Genomic DNA, 17,161 nt, shown 5'->3' on the forward strand with positions numbered 1-17,161 from the left:
GCCAGTGCAGGGACACACAGTATACTGGGGATAGTATTTCAATCAGACTCTGGGCTGGCAGACAGCCACAGACCTCCTTATGGTACCACAGTTCTGGAGCAACTGCTTGTTTGTTATTTTACAGTCCTTCAAAGGAGGAAATGTCACCATTTTTTTCTTTAAGGCCGTAATAAAACTTGTTCATGCAATTAGGTGTTAATTATCTACTATTTGAATTTTCTGGGTAGAAAGGATACCTGTAAAATAATTAGATCCAAGAAAAATATTTTAATATGTTGTGTCCTATCCCAGAATGAAAAGCTGGTTGCTGTGTACTTCTCTGTGCTTATAATTAATTATTATATAAATAGTAGAGAGCGCATTAAGAAAATTGCATATCTGACTGCAGACGGAGAAAGGGAGATTGGCATATTAACACTTCTCCAATCAGTGATTCAGGACCAATATGGAGGAAGGTAATGAGGAACAGGTTTGTCTGGGGGCCAGGAAGCCTCGTCAACCTGGTCTATTTATAATATGTGGGGTAGGTATTAATGTTATGTAGGGTCGGATGGGGCTATTTTGAAAATGCCCACTGTAGTAGAAACTTGCCAGGGTGTTCAACAGAATACTTCCCCTGTACAAAGGCAGCATCTGGGCTGGTTCTAAAGCTAGTAAAACCTTCCCCACCGTCAGTGCAATATACAAAATATCTGTCTCTTAATCCACTTGAATACGGTATATGTGCGTGCAGGCCTTGAATACGGGTGTACGTGCGTGCAGGCCTTGAATACGGGTGTACGTGCGTGCAGTTCTTGAATACGGGTGTACGTGCGTGCAGTCCTTGAATACGGGTGTACGTGCGTGCAGTCCTTGAATACGGGTGTACGTGCGTGCAGTCCTTGAATACGGGTGTACGTGCGTACGGGTGTACGTGCGTGCAGTACTTGAATACAGGTGTACGTGCGTGCAGTACTTTAATACGGGTGTACGTGCGTGCAGTCCTTGAATACGGGTGTACGTGCGTGCAGTCCTTGAATACGGGTGTACGTGCGTGCAGTCCTTGAATACGGGTGTACGTGCGTACGGGTGTACGTGCGTGCAGTACTTGAATACGGGTGTACGTGCGTGCAGTACTTGAATACAGGTGTACGTGCGTGCAGTACTTGAATACGGGTGTACGTGCGTGCAGTACTTTAATACGGGTGTACGTGCGTACGGGTGTACGTGCGTGCAGTAGTTGAATACGGGTGTACGTGCGTGCAGTAGTTGAATACGTGTGTACGTGCGTACGGGTGTACGTGCGTGCAGTAGTTGAATACGGGTGTACATGCGTGCAGTAGTTGAATACGGGTGTACGTGCGTGCAGTAGTTGAATACGGGTGTACGTGCGTGCAGTAGTTGAATACGGGTGTACGTGCGTGCAGTAGTTGAATACGGGTGTACGTGCGTGCAGTAGTGGAATACGGGTGTACGTGCGTGCAGTAGTGGAATACGGGTGTACGTGCGTGCAGTAGTTGAATACGGGTGTACGTGCGTGCAGTAGTTGAATACGGGTGTACGTGCGTGCAGTAGTTGAATACGGGTGTAGGTGCGTACAGGTGTACGTGCGTGCAGCACTTGAATACGGGTGTACGTGCGTGCAGTAGTTGAATACGGGTGTACATACGTGCAATTAAAATTGCATAAACTTTGCATTCCTTGATGAATCACGCCCCCCTGGCTCCTGTCCTACAGTCAAATCTTTATGTTACATTCAAGGATTTTTAGTTTATTAAATAATGTATTGTTGGACACAGTATCAAATGTCTTGTTAACATCTAAAAAAAAAAAAAAGCAATAGCAACTCCAAGCTATCACTTTAGTTACAGAGTGAAAAAAATTCACTTGTTGGAGATGATCTCCCAGCAGCAAATCTATGCTGCCCTTGGATCTTATTATTTTGAGTATATTTAAAATATTTTTGGTGCAGTATGTTCAGATCTCCAAAATATATTAGTGACGTGAGCAAAATTATTTCCTAAATGCCGTGATTCTCAGGGAATCGCGGCATTTGACCCCGTCCCCACTGTAAAATTACGCGTTTGCATTATTTAGTCGTGGGGGTGGGGCCAAAAGGGCACAATTTGCATCCCCTTCCCCCAAAAAAAACCGCCACCTCCCCCAGGCAGCTCCCGGATGCCAACTTCAGAAAGTCGGCAAGTACGAGTTATTGGCACAGAACTACTGCACAGTCTACTGTTCAGAGCAGCATTCAGAGAGACAGCTAAGGGTCAGTCAGAGTAAAGTACTAGTCATGGAAGTTTAACATAAAGCTGCTGCTGACACAAGAGGGCAGACTAACCTATTAACAGATCGATAGGTAAAGATCAGAAAGTACCAAAATTCCATCTCTTAGCAAAAATGATGGGTAGGATGTGCACAAATACAATAAGTGTGAACCTGCAAATAATATGTGAGAGGATGTAAGAAAGGCACCGTAGAACAAATCTCAGCAATTAATTAGAAATCTGGATCAGACTAAGCTAACTAAAGGGCAGCATTTGCAGGACTCTATACGATGCACCTTAGAAATAGTGGAGCACCTGCTAAGCATTGGAGAAGATAAGCATTTATACTTGGTGACAATACAATTCAAAGATCTCCTGCACCATTACTATACAACACATCACTGCACTTGATTCCAAACCAGAAGAGTTATTAGAATATTCTAAAGCAAAGCTTGCGGGTGAGTACAAACGAAACACTAACTGCAAGTAATTACAAAGGTCCTCAAATATAATCAATGGAGTCAGCATTAAAAAACAAGAAGTAAGTAAAAGCATACCTCCCAACTGTCCCAGAATTAGGTGGGAGGGTCCCAATTGAGGGATCTGTGCTGCTGATCAATTGGTACATTTGTTTCAACTGAATGCACAGCAGGGGGTTGTTATCCTTTCATTCCGGGTAGTTTTCATCTTGTGTCTTTAAACCTGTTTGAATAACAATTAATTTGGGAAATCACAAATTGATGTAAATTCTGTTAAGTTTAAAAGGGCATTATCTCCAAGTCTAGAGAATATTACACCTTAAGGTTAAACATCAGATGTAATATCTCAGACTTTGTGGTGCCAGCTAGGATCAGGGGACTGGGCTACCCCCAACCGACATGCGTATCAGAAACTGTATAAAGAAAGAACCGTTTGACCTTGTTATCTAGTATTCCAGAAGTACTTCTGGACTATCACTAATACCTCAAACTGGTGTAAAATGGTCCTCAACTCTTGAGCAATAAAACATCACTGCTTGAAGATTCTGCCTGAGGCCTATTACCTTCTCTATCCTATGACCAGCAGATGAGTGGTAAAAACAGCCACTATAATGGTAGAGAATGGATAGATGTAACCCGTTCCACGGCTGTCCTATGCTGAACCCAGTGTCTCTGTGTTAACACACTGCCCTTTACCCAGCACTCCTGATCCATAGTAAGCAGTCAAGAGGTACCAGTCAGCCCACAGTTAAGAGTCGCTGCAGCAGCTATACCAGAAGCAAGCAGTTCTAGGTGCCATTGAAGGAGCCTAGTGGTGGCTGACGAATTCTCCTACAACTATTGCGCATTTGGCATTTGCAAGTCGGCGGCAGGTGACACCAGTAGGAGTGGTCATTAACAGTCGGTTACTGATGGTGAGAAAGTAACCTAGATAAACTGTGCAGAAGAACATCCCTTCATCCTTCTTCTCCCCAAAAGACCGGGAGGTGAAGTAAGCCCATCCGGTCACAGCAACAACCGGTGATCTAATAGTTCTGGACAGGAAGCTCTACGCTATAGTCTGATTTGTTGATGAGTTGCTTCCTTCCAAACACTTTTATCCAATCAGCGTGTCAGGAGTTGTATATGTTTCTGTTAATAGCACATCTCCGGACTCTACCCTTAGAAACGAGATGCCGTGGAAGTGAGTAACAGCACAGGTATCTGATTTTCATATTAGCCATCATTATGAGGTCTGCATTATTTACTAGGCAACAGAATTAGTGTATGCATAATTCACTAGCCACCAGGAGGTGTGGGGATGGGATTCTGCATTATTTACAAGATGCCAGAATAATGCTTTTTATATTTGCTATTGGATTTCCGCTTTTCTTTACACCAGCCACCAACTGGGCTCTGCTTACATACAAAATACCAGAATGGACAACTGCTTTGTTTGATTGCCATCAGAATGGGTCTGCTTTGTTTATTAGCCACCAAAACAAGGGTCTGTGGTATATAGTTGCCATCAGATTCAGGGTACTTTAAATACTATCAATCAGAACTGGTCTCTGCTTTATATACTAGGAACATTAATGTCAGGCTGCATTGTTGACTTCCCATTCAAATGAGGGTCTATGTTGTTTACTAGCCACCAAAAAAGTTTGCGTTGTTTAGTTGCCAATGTACTAGATTTAACATTGTACCATATTTTTTGTACATTTCTGATAATATGGGGGCCCCATATTGTCTAGAATTAGCCCCATTAATCTTGAACATAAAAAAACCATTAAAAAAAAGCTCACTAACAAAGCAATATTGTGACAGTCGTAGTTACATAATTAAAATCAAAGAACTGTTATCAGCTGAATTTTAATGAAAGGTTAAAAGCACCTAAATCACCAATGTTAATAAAGTTAAGAAAAACATCATAGGTGTGTTCTGGGAACTAGGATATCGTAAATGTAAAGCAGGTTCCCATTCTTTGCATACCTCCATATAGTCCATATTTTGGAAGCACTGTACAGATTCCCAGATATGCAAGTGGGTGTGGCCTTGTACCAATGACGGTGTTGTTTGACTGGATCTGGGCACTGGTAGGTGGATCATACAAGGGACTTATTTGTCTGAAACGCCAACAATACCATAGTTTGAACTGAACTACATAGACATTTTAGTTAAAATCTTAAACACATGAAATTCTGACAAGAGAGTGAGTCATATTTCAAAGTCTCAAGGATTTTGTAAAAGGAGACTGCAAAATGCAATAAGTGACACTTAAAAGAGAGAAGTGCACCTATGTAATACTGCCCCTTCCCTCCCGCATCCAGTCTCGCAACTCACAAGCTAGCACAAGTATCAGATACGAGAAAATCTGCATATGTGCAGCTTTTTATGTGGGAACGCGCTGTACGAATTTGCAAAAGTACACAATAGATAACTTGTAATGGAACTACTAAAATTAAACATGTTACTATATACAAAAGATTCACTAATAACATTTAAAAATATATTTTAAAAATTAGAACTGATATTTAATTTATAACTGTGGTTGTAAGGTTAGATATTTCCCTTCACAAAGCAGACTTCCTGTAATCCCATAGAAGAACAATACAGTATGCTTTGTCTCAAATGGCTACTAACAGAACAATAGCTTATACTGAACCAGAAAGACACTTTAATTAGAATGTTAAATATATGATATTCTGACTAAATAAGGAGAATTTATATATATATATTAGGGAATATTGTCAATAGCAGTTTTATAAAAGACAACTTGTACGTTAAATTTAGTGGTCCCTTAACAGAAGCGGAGACAGCAAAGTGCAATGTAACGGACACTTAAGAGATAAGTTTGTTATTCACATCAGAGATATAGGTTTCAGTATTAATAGAATACATCTGATCAAATACTGGCCAGAATATTTTCCTGCTTATAGTAATGGAGCAACTGATTGTATAAAACAGACTATATTAAATCTCAGATGAATTAACAAAATAGTACCGTAATTATAGATTGACTACAGTTATAAATGATACAATTAAAGCGTACCTGTAATAATTGTAAAAAATCTAATTAAAATACAGTCTGATTAAAAGCCTAATATAATGTGCAGTAATTAACACATACCAATTAACGGGAGAAATCAGCTATAAATCCTACCCCTCACTGAATGTATCAAAGGCTCATGAATAAAGTTTTCAATAAATGTCTGATAAGCACCTCCATAAATACATTGTTTGTAGTCCAGAAATCATCTTGAGGAGTATATTACTATATATATGTTTCATCAGGGCTGGCGGAACGTGGTAAGCGGGATAAGCATGGCCGGATTAAGGGAACGGAGGCCCCTGGGTTAAGGGGGCCTCCATTCCCCCGTGAGGGCCCCCCCCCCCCCGTGATCCGAGCTGCCCAAGCTGCCCACGCGTCCCCCCCCGTGATCCGAGCTGCCCAAGCTGCCCACGCGTCGTCCCCCCCGTGATCCGAACTGCCCAAGCTGCCCATGCGTCCCCCCCCCGGCACTTACCTCCTTCTCCGGCGCGCTGTGCTCTCTTTACTGAGGAGATCTCGTGAGAGTGAGACTCACGAGATCTCCTCAGTAAGGAGACTACAGCGTGCAGGAGAAGGACTGCAGGGAAAGTGCTCAGCAGCACTGATCGCGCCGGGGGCGCCCCCAACCGATCAATACTGCTGCTGAGCACTTTCAAGGGCCCCCTGGATGCCATAGGCCCCTGGGCTGTAGCCCAGTTAGCCCTATGGTTAATCTGGCCCTGGGGGTAAGCAAGGCAGGGGGTACCAAGATTGAGGGGCACTGCCCCCGCCTGCCATCCCCGCTTGACTGCCGGCACATAACAAAAAAAAATTTGAAAAAAAATGGTGGCGCCGGCGCCCTCCTCCCCCTCACCTCTGCTCTCTTCTCACTGACCGTTTTGGGCGTGACGTCATCACGTCCCGACACTGGCAGTGAAGAGCGCGCAGAGAGAAGCAGCACACCGAGCCAGCGAGAAGAGAAGAGGACAGAAGAAAAGAAGAGAAGAGAAGGACAGGTCATAGAAAGGTAAGTAAATAACGGAGGAGGGCAGTAATGTGGGGAAAAAGGAGGGGGACAACAATGTTGATGAAAGAGGGGGACAACAACATTGATGAAGGAGGGAGGCAGTAGTGTGGATGAGAAGGCGGCAGCAGTGGTATGAAGAGAGGGCACAGTGTGATGGGAGGACAGGGCACAGTGTGATGGGAGGACAGGGCACAGTGTGATGGGAGGACAGGGCACAGTGTGATGGGAGGACAGGGCACAGTGTGATGGGAGGACAGGGCACAGTGTGATGGAGGACAGGGCTCAGTGTGATGGAGGACTGGGGCACAGTGTGATGGGAGGACAGGGCACAGTGTGATGGGAGGACAGGGCACAGTGTGATGGGAGGACAGGGCACAGTGTGATGGGAGGACAGGGCACAGTGTGATGGAGGACAGGGCACAGTGTGATGGAGGACAGGGCACAGTGTGATGGAGGACAGGGCTCAGTGTGATGGAGGACAGGGCACAGTGTGATGGAGTACAGGGCACAGTGTGATGGAGGAGAGTGCACAGAGTGATGGAGGAGAGGGCACAGAGTGATGGAGGAGAGGGCACAGAGTGATGGAGGAGAGGGCACAGTGTGCTGAAGGAGAGGGCACAGAGTGATGGAGGAGAGGGCACAGTGTGCTGAAGGAGAGGGCACAGAGTGATGGAGGAGAGGGCACAGTGTGCTGGAGGAGAGGGCAAAGTGTGCTGGAGGAGAGGGCAAAGTGTGCTGGAGGAGAGGGCACAGTGTGCTGGAGGAGAGGGCACAGTGTGCTGGAGGAGAGGGCATAGTGTGATGGAGGAGAGGGCACAGAGTGATGGAGGAGAGGGCACAGAGTGATGGAGGAGACGGCAGTGTGATGGAGGAGAGGGCACAGTGTGATGGAGGAGAGGGCACAGTGTGATAAAAGTGCACAGTGTCATGATGAAGGGGCACAGTGGGATCAAATGGGGGCACAGTGTAAAGAAGAGGGGGCACAGTGTAATGAAGGAAGGGGCACTACCAAACTAATTTGCCCAAAAATGTAAATCTTATAACAAAGAATAAATATTCTTCTTTATATTATTCATATAGCAATTCATGCTTGCTGTTTAATGTATTTATTTGTATTACTCACTTTAGTAAAGTGTATTACATGATTTATATTAAAAGAAAAGGCAATATTGATTGAACAAATAATTTATAAAAGAGGAGGGCGCAAGATTATTTTTTGCATGGGGGGGCGCCGGACATGCTAACACCGGCCTTGAGTATCATAAACATTGTCAATACAAGCCAGCCATACAGCCTCTCTGGGAATGCACTATAACTATGTTCCAGGTAAAACATTCCATATACGTAAAAAAAAAAAATCATTTACTTTATTAGGAAAAGTGCTCCTTTTTCAAAAGGTGTATTTTGGTGGAAAATAATTCAAGCTTTTTCTTTGGCAAAAATTATATTTTGTCTTCCTTGAATTTATGGAAAAAAAAATAAAAAGGGAAAGAATGCTTTATGTATGCTGCGGACTGGGAACAGGCACCGAGCGGGCTGCGGACTGGGAACGGGCTCCCATGTGACCGGGAGCTAGACCACGGACAAGTAACAGGCAGATGACGCTAGACCAATATGTGCTGCCTCACAGTGAGTTTGATTCCGAACAGTTACCTACCTGTGTGGGGTCATAGTTTATATGCTCTCCCCATGATTGCTTGGGCATAAACATACTGGAAGATTAATTGGGTTCTGACAAAATACACCCTAGTCTGTGTGTGTTTGTGTAGTAGGGAATTTATATTATAAGCTCCATTGATGTGAATGACTACATCTCCTCTGTACCAAGCTATGTAATAATAAGATTGGCACTATATAAATAAATGATAATAAATAGCAACCAGTTACATCGTTGACTCCTTTTGTGGCTGTATATTCATGAGGTTATGGTTCCCAGCAAATTGATAGGCTGGACTTTCATGAATATTGCTTCAATATGACTGCGTGTATTCTGTGCAGGTGACAGTTGCACTTTAAACTTAGTCTGTTTATAACAATTTAAAGTTCCATCTCCTTTCAGACATGGACTAATTACCACTTACTTGAAAATCAGCAACTGTGATGCTCTGTTCACCTCCTATGTTAAAATGTCAGAATAGTACAAGCAGAACCTTGAGAACGGTATTTAATGCTTTTCTTTAAGACACAAATTAATACTTGGAATTATTGAGATTATGTGACCATAAGACATGACTCCTTGTGCCGTACAGTTCATTATAAAATAAACAAAAATCTCTCTACAATTTGTTTTAACTGCATTATTTAAGAACAAAAAAATAGAGACAACTGGGAAACTTTCTTGGTAAAATTGTATTTTTGACAATTGTACACTTTGTTACAAAACTGTATAGTACTAAAATTATGTAATTTCTTTTTCTTAATCATAATTTGGTCAAAAAAAACTTTACATCCATGTGCATTTTCTGGACAGTTACAAAAAAAAGTTGTTTTTTTTTGTGTTAGAAATATTCATTGATTACCCCGATAACACTCAACATAAGACTTGTCTTAAGATAAATATATTAGTAAATAAATATTCTGAGAACATTTCCATAAATGAAAAAATGGCACACATATACACATAACATACACACTGTTGTTTTTTTTTCCAGCTTTTCACAAACAATTTTAAAAATAGAAAAAAAAATAAAAAAAATTTATAATTTTGATTGGAAAACAATACATTGTTTTGACTCAAAAGATTTATCTCGAAATCTGTTTCCTCTTACTAGCATAATATTCTTTTAAGTGCTACACAATATCTGTTAAAGCTGCAGTACCAAAAGGCAAGACAAAAATGACATTAAACAATTTTAAAAGCCTGTACTTAGAAAATGGATCCATTGCTCCCTAGGCCAAGATTTTACCTTTTAAAACATAATTTAAGCAAAAATATTCAGATTAAAGTGGGACTAACACTTTCTAATATGTTATTTTTTTTGCTTTTTGATGAACTCAATGACTGCTGAAGACACATACCTTATGTAGGCGACTAGCCAGAAAGCAAAGAGTTGACCTTAAATGGCTATAGAATGCACCAATCAGAATATCCCCATATTGTACACAAGGCACTTGAGATGGGCAGGAATATGGTGTCAATATTTAAAATGGGGCTTTCTGATTGGTTATTAGCAGCTATCAGCTGTAATAAGCCATAAATTAAAGAAGCCAAAAGATATTGCAGTGAATATTGAAGGTCGCTATACACACCAGTAATAACATAAGTTAGACAATATATTACCACATTTGTTTACATGATTTAGTGGGAGTGTCCCGATTTATGCAACTAAAAAGTTCAGAGTTCTGCAATTTAGGGGCATAGTCTGGGCAGAGAGGGCATGGTTTTGGCAGATCGGGGCACGGCCTAAAATGTCCTGATCTCTACATGGGGAATGTTTGGAGGTATGTAACACATATTCCAACACATACTGTGCCTTGCCCTACAGGAAACAAACTATGTTAGCAGCATCGTCTCTTTCAGTGCAAGCGAGACCAGTAAGGCAATGCTGGTCTCTAGAAGCACCGTCAAAATTACGCAATTAGACATTTAAATTAAATTCTGGTAATTAATATGCAGGCTTTAGATTAGTACAAATGATCATAAACAAATCCCACTGTATTCAGCACTGTGGTTTTAAAATTCTCTGGGACACGTAACACACATCAGAGCAAACAAGTATCCAATCCAAAAATTAGCTTGAAAATTCCCCAAATTGTCACATATCTTTACCTAAGGCAGGTGTTACCCTGAGCTCATTACAGACCAGTTTCCTCAAAAACAGCTGTCTGAAAGGTTTCTTTTCCTACAGTAGTATTAACAACAATGAATTGAGTTAACTTTTAAAATTTTTCTGCCTCTTTAACCAGACAACAGCCCTATACTGACACCTCCTGCTCTCCTTGTAAACTGCAAGTTGAAAAACATTAATCATTATAAAAACAAATCATTATTATAACATCGCTCCAATATGAATACTTGGCTATAGGTCAATACTGCAGCAGTCCAGCTTGTATACCAGCGCTTGTAATATTCCATTCAAGCTGACAAATTCAATCAGTAAAAAGTCAGTACACAAGATATCTGTTTACCTTAACATAAGATATCTGAGAGCTTGAGACTAGAGACAGCATGAACAGGCCGGTTCATTAAAGTGTACGTCTCACCTACATGTTTTGAAAGCAGCCATTTTGTGTGAGACTAAATGAATTTACTGTGTTGTCATGAATATTACTTAAGTGACATCACTAAGGGACAAAGCTCAAATGTGTCTCTCCATTTTCAACACCAAGGGGTAAATGTATCAAGCTGAGTTTTCCGGCAGGTTTGAAAAACCAATCAGATTCTAGCTATCATTTATTTAGTACATTCTACAAAATGACAGCTAGAATCTGATTGGTTGCTATAGGCAACATCTCCACTTTTCAAACCCACCGGAAAACTTGATACATTTACCCCCAAAAATCTAATAAATTTTCACTTCAGCTTGAATGGATTGTTTTAAGCGAAAGTATTAAAGCTATAAATTGCTGTAAGTATCAAAATATGCATTCCAGCTTTTAATGAATATGGATTTGAGCTAATGTAGTCTCCTTTTTTTTTTGTTTCAAAATTAGTATTTTATTTTAAAATTGCAAAGTAAAATTTTCAATAGGTAGAATCGGAAGCAATCACGTCTGAACATGTGTGGCACAGACTCTGAATGAATTCAAGACACCACAAGAGTCCTCAATATGAGAACGGTTTTAAATATATATATAATATTATATATGACAGAATGAAACAATGATGGTATATTGCTATCTTTAATAGTCCATGCCAACTGCACATCATGTTATGTTGTTCTCCATGTTAGTTTCAGTGTATCTACCCCCAACCACTAAAATTGGAAATCCCAGCTTAAATGCTGGAATCAACGATTCAGTACACGGAAAGACTGGGGGGGGGCAATATTACTTGGGGGAGGGAATGGAGTTTTTACTAATAAACAAAATTCATAAGGAAAGTTTTGGCAGAATTACCAACACTACAGGAAAAAGTAACACTGTCTCTAAATATACATATTTAGAGGTTGCTTGTAGATACACTTTTTTTTTATATTATCTTTGATTGTAAACAGTCAAACAGAGCAAAGCATCTTTGTCCTAATTACATATCTTCTCAGCAATCTAGCTTAAATAAATAAAAATCATGGCTACACCTAATCAGCCACCCCGTGAGATACGAGTACCATCAAATGAATCTATGTTTTTTTAATGTAACTACGGTGAACTGTATCAATAAGTGCCTAGGATGTGCATTAACATACTAGTAATTAAGGTTTATTGCTATTACTCATTTAAAATAGAGTGATCTATCTTACACACCATACAGACAGCGATTTTATGGTCCAATATTCTGCATATCGAACCACTGGGATGAAGTGATAACACAGAGGTATGAGTCCCTTTAGTGTGTCAATCATTAGTGACTTGCTGCATTCTAATGCTGCATTCTAATTATTATAAGTCGTGAGGGGCTAGATGTTCTGCTTCATTTGGGTGACTACAGAATTATCTTTCTATTGGTCACAGAACAATGCTATCCTCACAGAGTCTTCATATCCAATTTGATATTTGCCACAATATTTTAAACTATAATCTCTACTTAAGACATTAGGTATTGATAATTGTGATAATCAAGTTGAAGGCCTGGAGATCAGTCTAATTTAGTGATATTGCACTCACAGGCCCAAATGACCAAACCTAAATAATTAAAATAAAAAAATAAAAAATAATCAATATTTCAGCCCAGATTAAACTGTACCCGTTTGCCTATACACAGGGGGATCAGCCGTTGAGCGCGTCAAACCAATATTCATGATAATAACACCTATGAATTCACTAGGAGCTAGTGACATCACTAGGGCACAAAGTGAATTGACAGTCTGCATTCATGAATACTGGCCAACCAATCAAAAGGCTGCCTCCACCGTGTGATGTTAACGAGTGCATCCTGGGCTGCTAACAACGTCGCCTGTGAGTATAAGCTGATTTACTATAAATACACCCCTTTTCTAGAAATATGGCATGAAATACAAAAAATTTAAAACATATATTTGCTTTGCACAAATATATTCATGTAAAAAAAAAATATATATATCACTGTAACATAAAGGTGGTTTTAGCTTATGATCATTACCATGAATTCACCATAAATATAAACTGCAGCTATACAGAATACAAATAAGAACATTGTTTAGCAAAGGCTCAACTTAAATACAAAATAGTTTGTCATTTAAAGAGGCAGATAAAAACAAAGTTAACCCCTGATCACTCTTTTTAGTTTTTTTTTTTCCTGGCATCATAGCCAACAGATAAAAATAATATTAATATTTTCTTGTTTATTTTACTGAAAAAATATATATATCTCTTTTTCATCAGGAAAAGACAGTTCTTGTGCATGTACAAACTCACAAGAAAAAAAATAAGTTCTAAAACAGCAACCAAAAATAATATATATTTATATATATTTATATATTTATATATATTTATAAAATAAATGATAAAAAAAACCTAAAAACAGATAACACAGATTCTCCAATTGTTGAGTCCAGGGAATAAAAGCAGGTAAAAGTGGTTGTAATGTGTGGCGAGTACAAAATCACTGCGAGTTTTACGTCCAACTTTTGTTAAAACCCATAAAAAAAAATTAAAAAAAAATGATTTTTTTTTTCTTCTTCTTTTAGTAAGTTCAAACAAGATTCCACAAGTGTCGTTCTAGTCCTAAAGGTTTGTATCCACAGTGCTCAGTCTTTGTCTGTTGGTTGGCAGTCCCGGCCTGTGTGGGATACAAAATGGGAATATAAATGTTGCTTAAAAACTACCTGTTATACAGCATACTCCTTATACCTTTGGACATAACAAGCTTAATACCCCCAAAAGATAGATACCACTTTTACCTGACTTCTGGGTGTTTTTTAGCTTGCAATAATGATAATTGTAGCTTAAAGTTGAAGATAAGGGGCCTGATTCATTAAGGATCTTAACTTGAGAAACTTCTTCTTATTTCAGTCTCCTGGACAAAAACATGTTACAATGCAAGGGGTGCAAATTAGTATTCTGTTTTGCACATAAGTTAAATACTGACTGTTTTTTCATGTAGCACACAAATACTTGATAGCTTATTTGTACACTGACATTTAAAGTTGATATTTGTGTGCTACATGAAAAAACAGGCAGAATTTAACTTATGTGCAAAACAGAATACTAAGTTGCACCCCTTGCATTGTAACATGGTTTTGTCCAGGAGACTGAAATAAGAAGTTTCTCAAGTTAAGATCCTTAATGAATCAGGCCCAAGGTGTGGATAAAAGGAAAGGGAGGAGTGGTGATGCCATTGCATAACCGTGGCCCGCCCCCTGCTATGTAATGCCAAGATTCACGGGCCTGAATACACAAATGGTATCATTACTCCCGCCAATGCCCGGAGGGTGCCAACTCTTTCAGGAGTTAGGGAGGACTTCCCAAAATTCGGGACAGTCCCGGAAATTCCAGGAGAGTAGGCAAGCATGATTATATATTTGTGTGTGAAGCTTTTCATTGGATATTGATAAAAAAATATCCTCATGACAATTTGCTATTTGAATTATATTAGCTTCTCCACATGACAACAAATTAAACACACACTAAACGGAATATACAGACATATAGTTTAAACGTGTAACTAATCGTTTAAGTATGGTTTGTGCCCTTGAATAAAGGAATAGAGGGATAGAGGGATGAATTAGCTCACATACGAAACAATCAATTAAGTTGTAAATTAAATTGTAAAATGAATGAGATTAACCTGGTCTAACACAAGTTCTTTAGGGTTAAAGCAGTAGAAACAAGGCCACAATAAGGGAATGCAACACCTGTGTGTTCCTACATATATCTACTTGTCTAAAAGGAAACAGACAAATAAAAATTAAGGATCTATTTATGTTTTAATGTTAACTGTAGGAATGTTATTTTGTAATATATGAAAAGCTTTTAAAACTGTGGCTAATAGAAGTGGATGGTCAGTTATGTGCACATCCTCCTTTCTGTATATAACTGGAGTATAAACTGCTTATAATGTGCTAGACCAAGCTATTTGCTCATATAGTGTAACGGAGTTTCCAAAATTACCCTTTTCAACCATGTGATGTTTTCCAATTGCAATAAACTGGACTAGAATCACTGACGTTAAAAGTTATTATTTAATATCAGTTAATTCAGATTAAGTGCAGTTGAAAAATAAAAATGGGAGCAGAACTGTTTAACACCATTGAGAAGCTTTTGGTAGTATAAATATCCACAAGAACATTTGTTCTTTAGCCATAAAACACAAGAGAAATTGAAAAATACTATAAGACTACATGTACATACATACACACATACATACATACATACATACATGTTCATGTTAGATCTAGTACGGCTGGAAACAGATGAATCAATACGAGGATGATACTTAATGTGGTACTTTCTAATGTCATTATAGCACTAGATAATTTAGCTTAAAACAAATCTCATTTTGGGGAGAGAAAACATTCACGCGGAATAAGGTTTACACGTGGCACTTGCTGATATAATCTATACACTGGCATACTTAAACCTATGGAGACAAGGCTATGATATATGTCTGACTTTGGATGACTTCTTAATGCAACAGTTTGTTCTGTTCACAGAAGATTTTTCTTTGGGAGTTATTGTGATAAATTATTTTTCATTCATACTCATATATTGTTACCTGACAGATTTTCAGCTCCCTCTGACCCAGTGTTTCGACATAGGGCACGTGTCTCCTCTGCCAACATACAGCAAGGTCCTTCTTGGCAGTACAGTACCTCCTCCTCATCCCCTTCATCTCCTTCCATCTCCCAGGAGACATGTCCCGCACAGTCTAGGCCACCCTCGCAGCCTTGATCCTCGGGAATGATGGGGATTGGCTGACCAGCCTCACATCCAGCTACTGCCGCAGCAGCTGCTGCCGCAGCCGCCTCTGCCAGAACATACTGAATGCTGACTGCATAGTCCTCAGCATAGCAACTTCCATGACTCTCCTCAAAGAGGCAGCAGGGCCGGGCAGAGAGGCCCAGTACTGTCCCAGGCTCTGTCCGGTGTAAAAGGCTGGAGGTAACACTGTACAAGCCTCCATTGGAGGGCGCAGCAGTTCCTTGCAAGGGCTCTGGACCCATGTACAAGTTTGTGCATTCTGGACTGGGATCCACAGTAGGCCTCTGAAAGCAACAGGGACACCCCTTTTCAGGTCCCCGCCTGTCTCTTCCACCCCCTTGTGATATGGAGCTAGAGGCATCTGGAACTAACCCAGAGACCATAGCCGCCCCTCGGCGCTCCAGGGATGAATTGCTACTGTAATTCATCTCTAAGCTGCAGTTGGACAGGCGATCCCGGGAGGAAGAATTTGGGAAGGTCTCGTGAGGTCTGCAGTCCACCCTTCCTCTCCCAGGTCCTGTTCCAGCCTCCCCCCCACAACCTGTAGCATCCCCTGCTCCAGTCCTGGCAGGGCTGCAACTCCTGTATACATATGGGTCAAAGTCACTACTAAGAGAGCTTCGAAAGGTGGAGCAGCTGCCATATACTCCCTGGTTGCTAGCCTCTGTGCAATCCAGCATGGAGTCACTAGATGATGCATGTCCCTGTGCCGAGCTTGTACTGGAGCTGGAACTACTGTCACTGCAGGGAACATCAGCTAAGTAGCCACTGCATACTGAGCGATGCTGGTGCTGGCTGTGAAGGAAGCAGCTCCCACCAGCTGAAGGTGGAGCCATGTGCATCATGGCAGGTGCAGGCTGATATAGCAAACTAGAACCGGACTGAAAGGGATGGTTCAGGCCCTTTTCCACTCCTCTGGATGTCTGACTGCCACCTGCTGTTTCCTGGTGGTGCGGGTAGCTTAGACCCTGGAAGTAGTAATGCTGGTACATAGTTTCATATTGAGAGTAACAAGTGGCAGTATTAAAACCTCTCCCGCTGTACTTGGAACGCCGGAAGCCATGACCAGCTTGTGGGGCTGGATAAGGAGGATGCTCCAGGTCACAATGATGGCCTGAAGAAGGCTGGTCTAGCGATACAGGCCGGTATCCTGTTAGAAAAGCAGGGGTCCGAGCAGGATATAACTCAGGCTCCACAGGCCGCTCCACAGTGAGTACAGTGATGGGATTACCATGCGGGCCCATGCTGGTGCGAGTTGGATATGCAGCAATGGGTCCAGTGCGTTGCACCCGGCCTGGGTAATGGACAGGGAGGATGACTCTCTGTTGCTGTTGATGGCGGCCACGGCTGCTTGAACTCTCCGCACACAAGGCCCCATGGCCCCCTTTCTTTTGCTCTG

At 40.9% G+C, this 17,161-nt stretch overlaps 1 protein-coding gene across 2 annotated transcripts in view; it reads right to left on the reverse strand.

The window, feature by feature from the left end:
- Positions 1-12,292: 12,292 nt before the first annotated feature.
- ZNRF3 (zinc and ring finger 3) overlaps positions 12,293-17,161 on the reverse strand; it is a 116,644-nt gene continuing 111,775 nt past the window's right edge. For both annotated transcript variants that reach the window (XM_075178550.1, XM_075178551.1), the window contains exons 8-9: positions 15,557-17,158; positions 12,293-13,621 (exon numbers count right to left, since the gene is read on the reverse strand). In XM_075178550.1, coding sequence (XP_075034651.1) covers positions 13,590-13,621; positions 15,557-17,158 — 1,634 coding nt within the window. In that variant the 3' untranslated portion in view covers positions 12,293-13,589. The remainder of the gene's footprint in view (positions 13,622-15,556; positions 17,159-17,161) is intronic.

This window comes from Mixophyes fleayi, chromosome 1, assembly GCF_038048845.1.
Source record: "Mixophyes fleayi isolate aMixFle1 chromosome 1, aMixFle1.hap1, whole genome shotgun sequence".
Taxonomy (NCBI): domain Eukaryota; kingdom Metazoa; phylum Chordata; class Amphibia; order Anura; family Limnodynastidae; genus Mixophyes; species Mixophyes fleayi.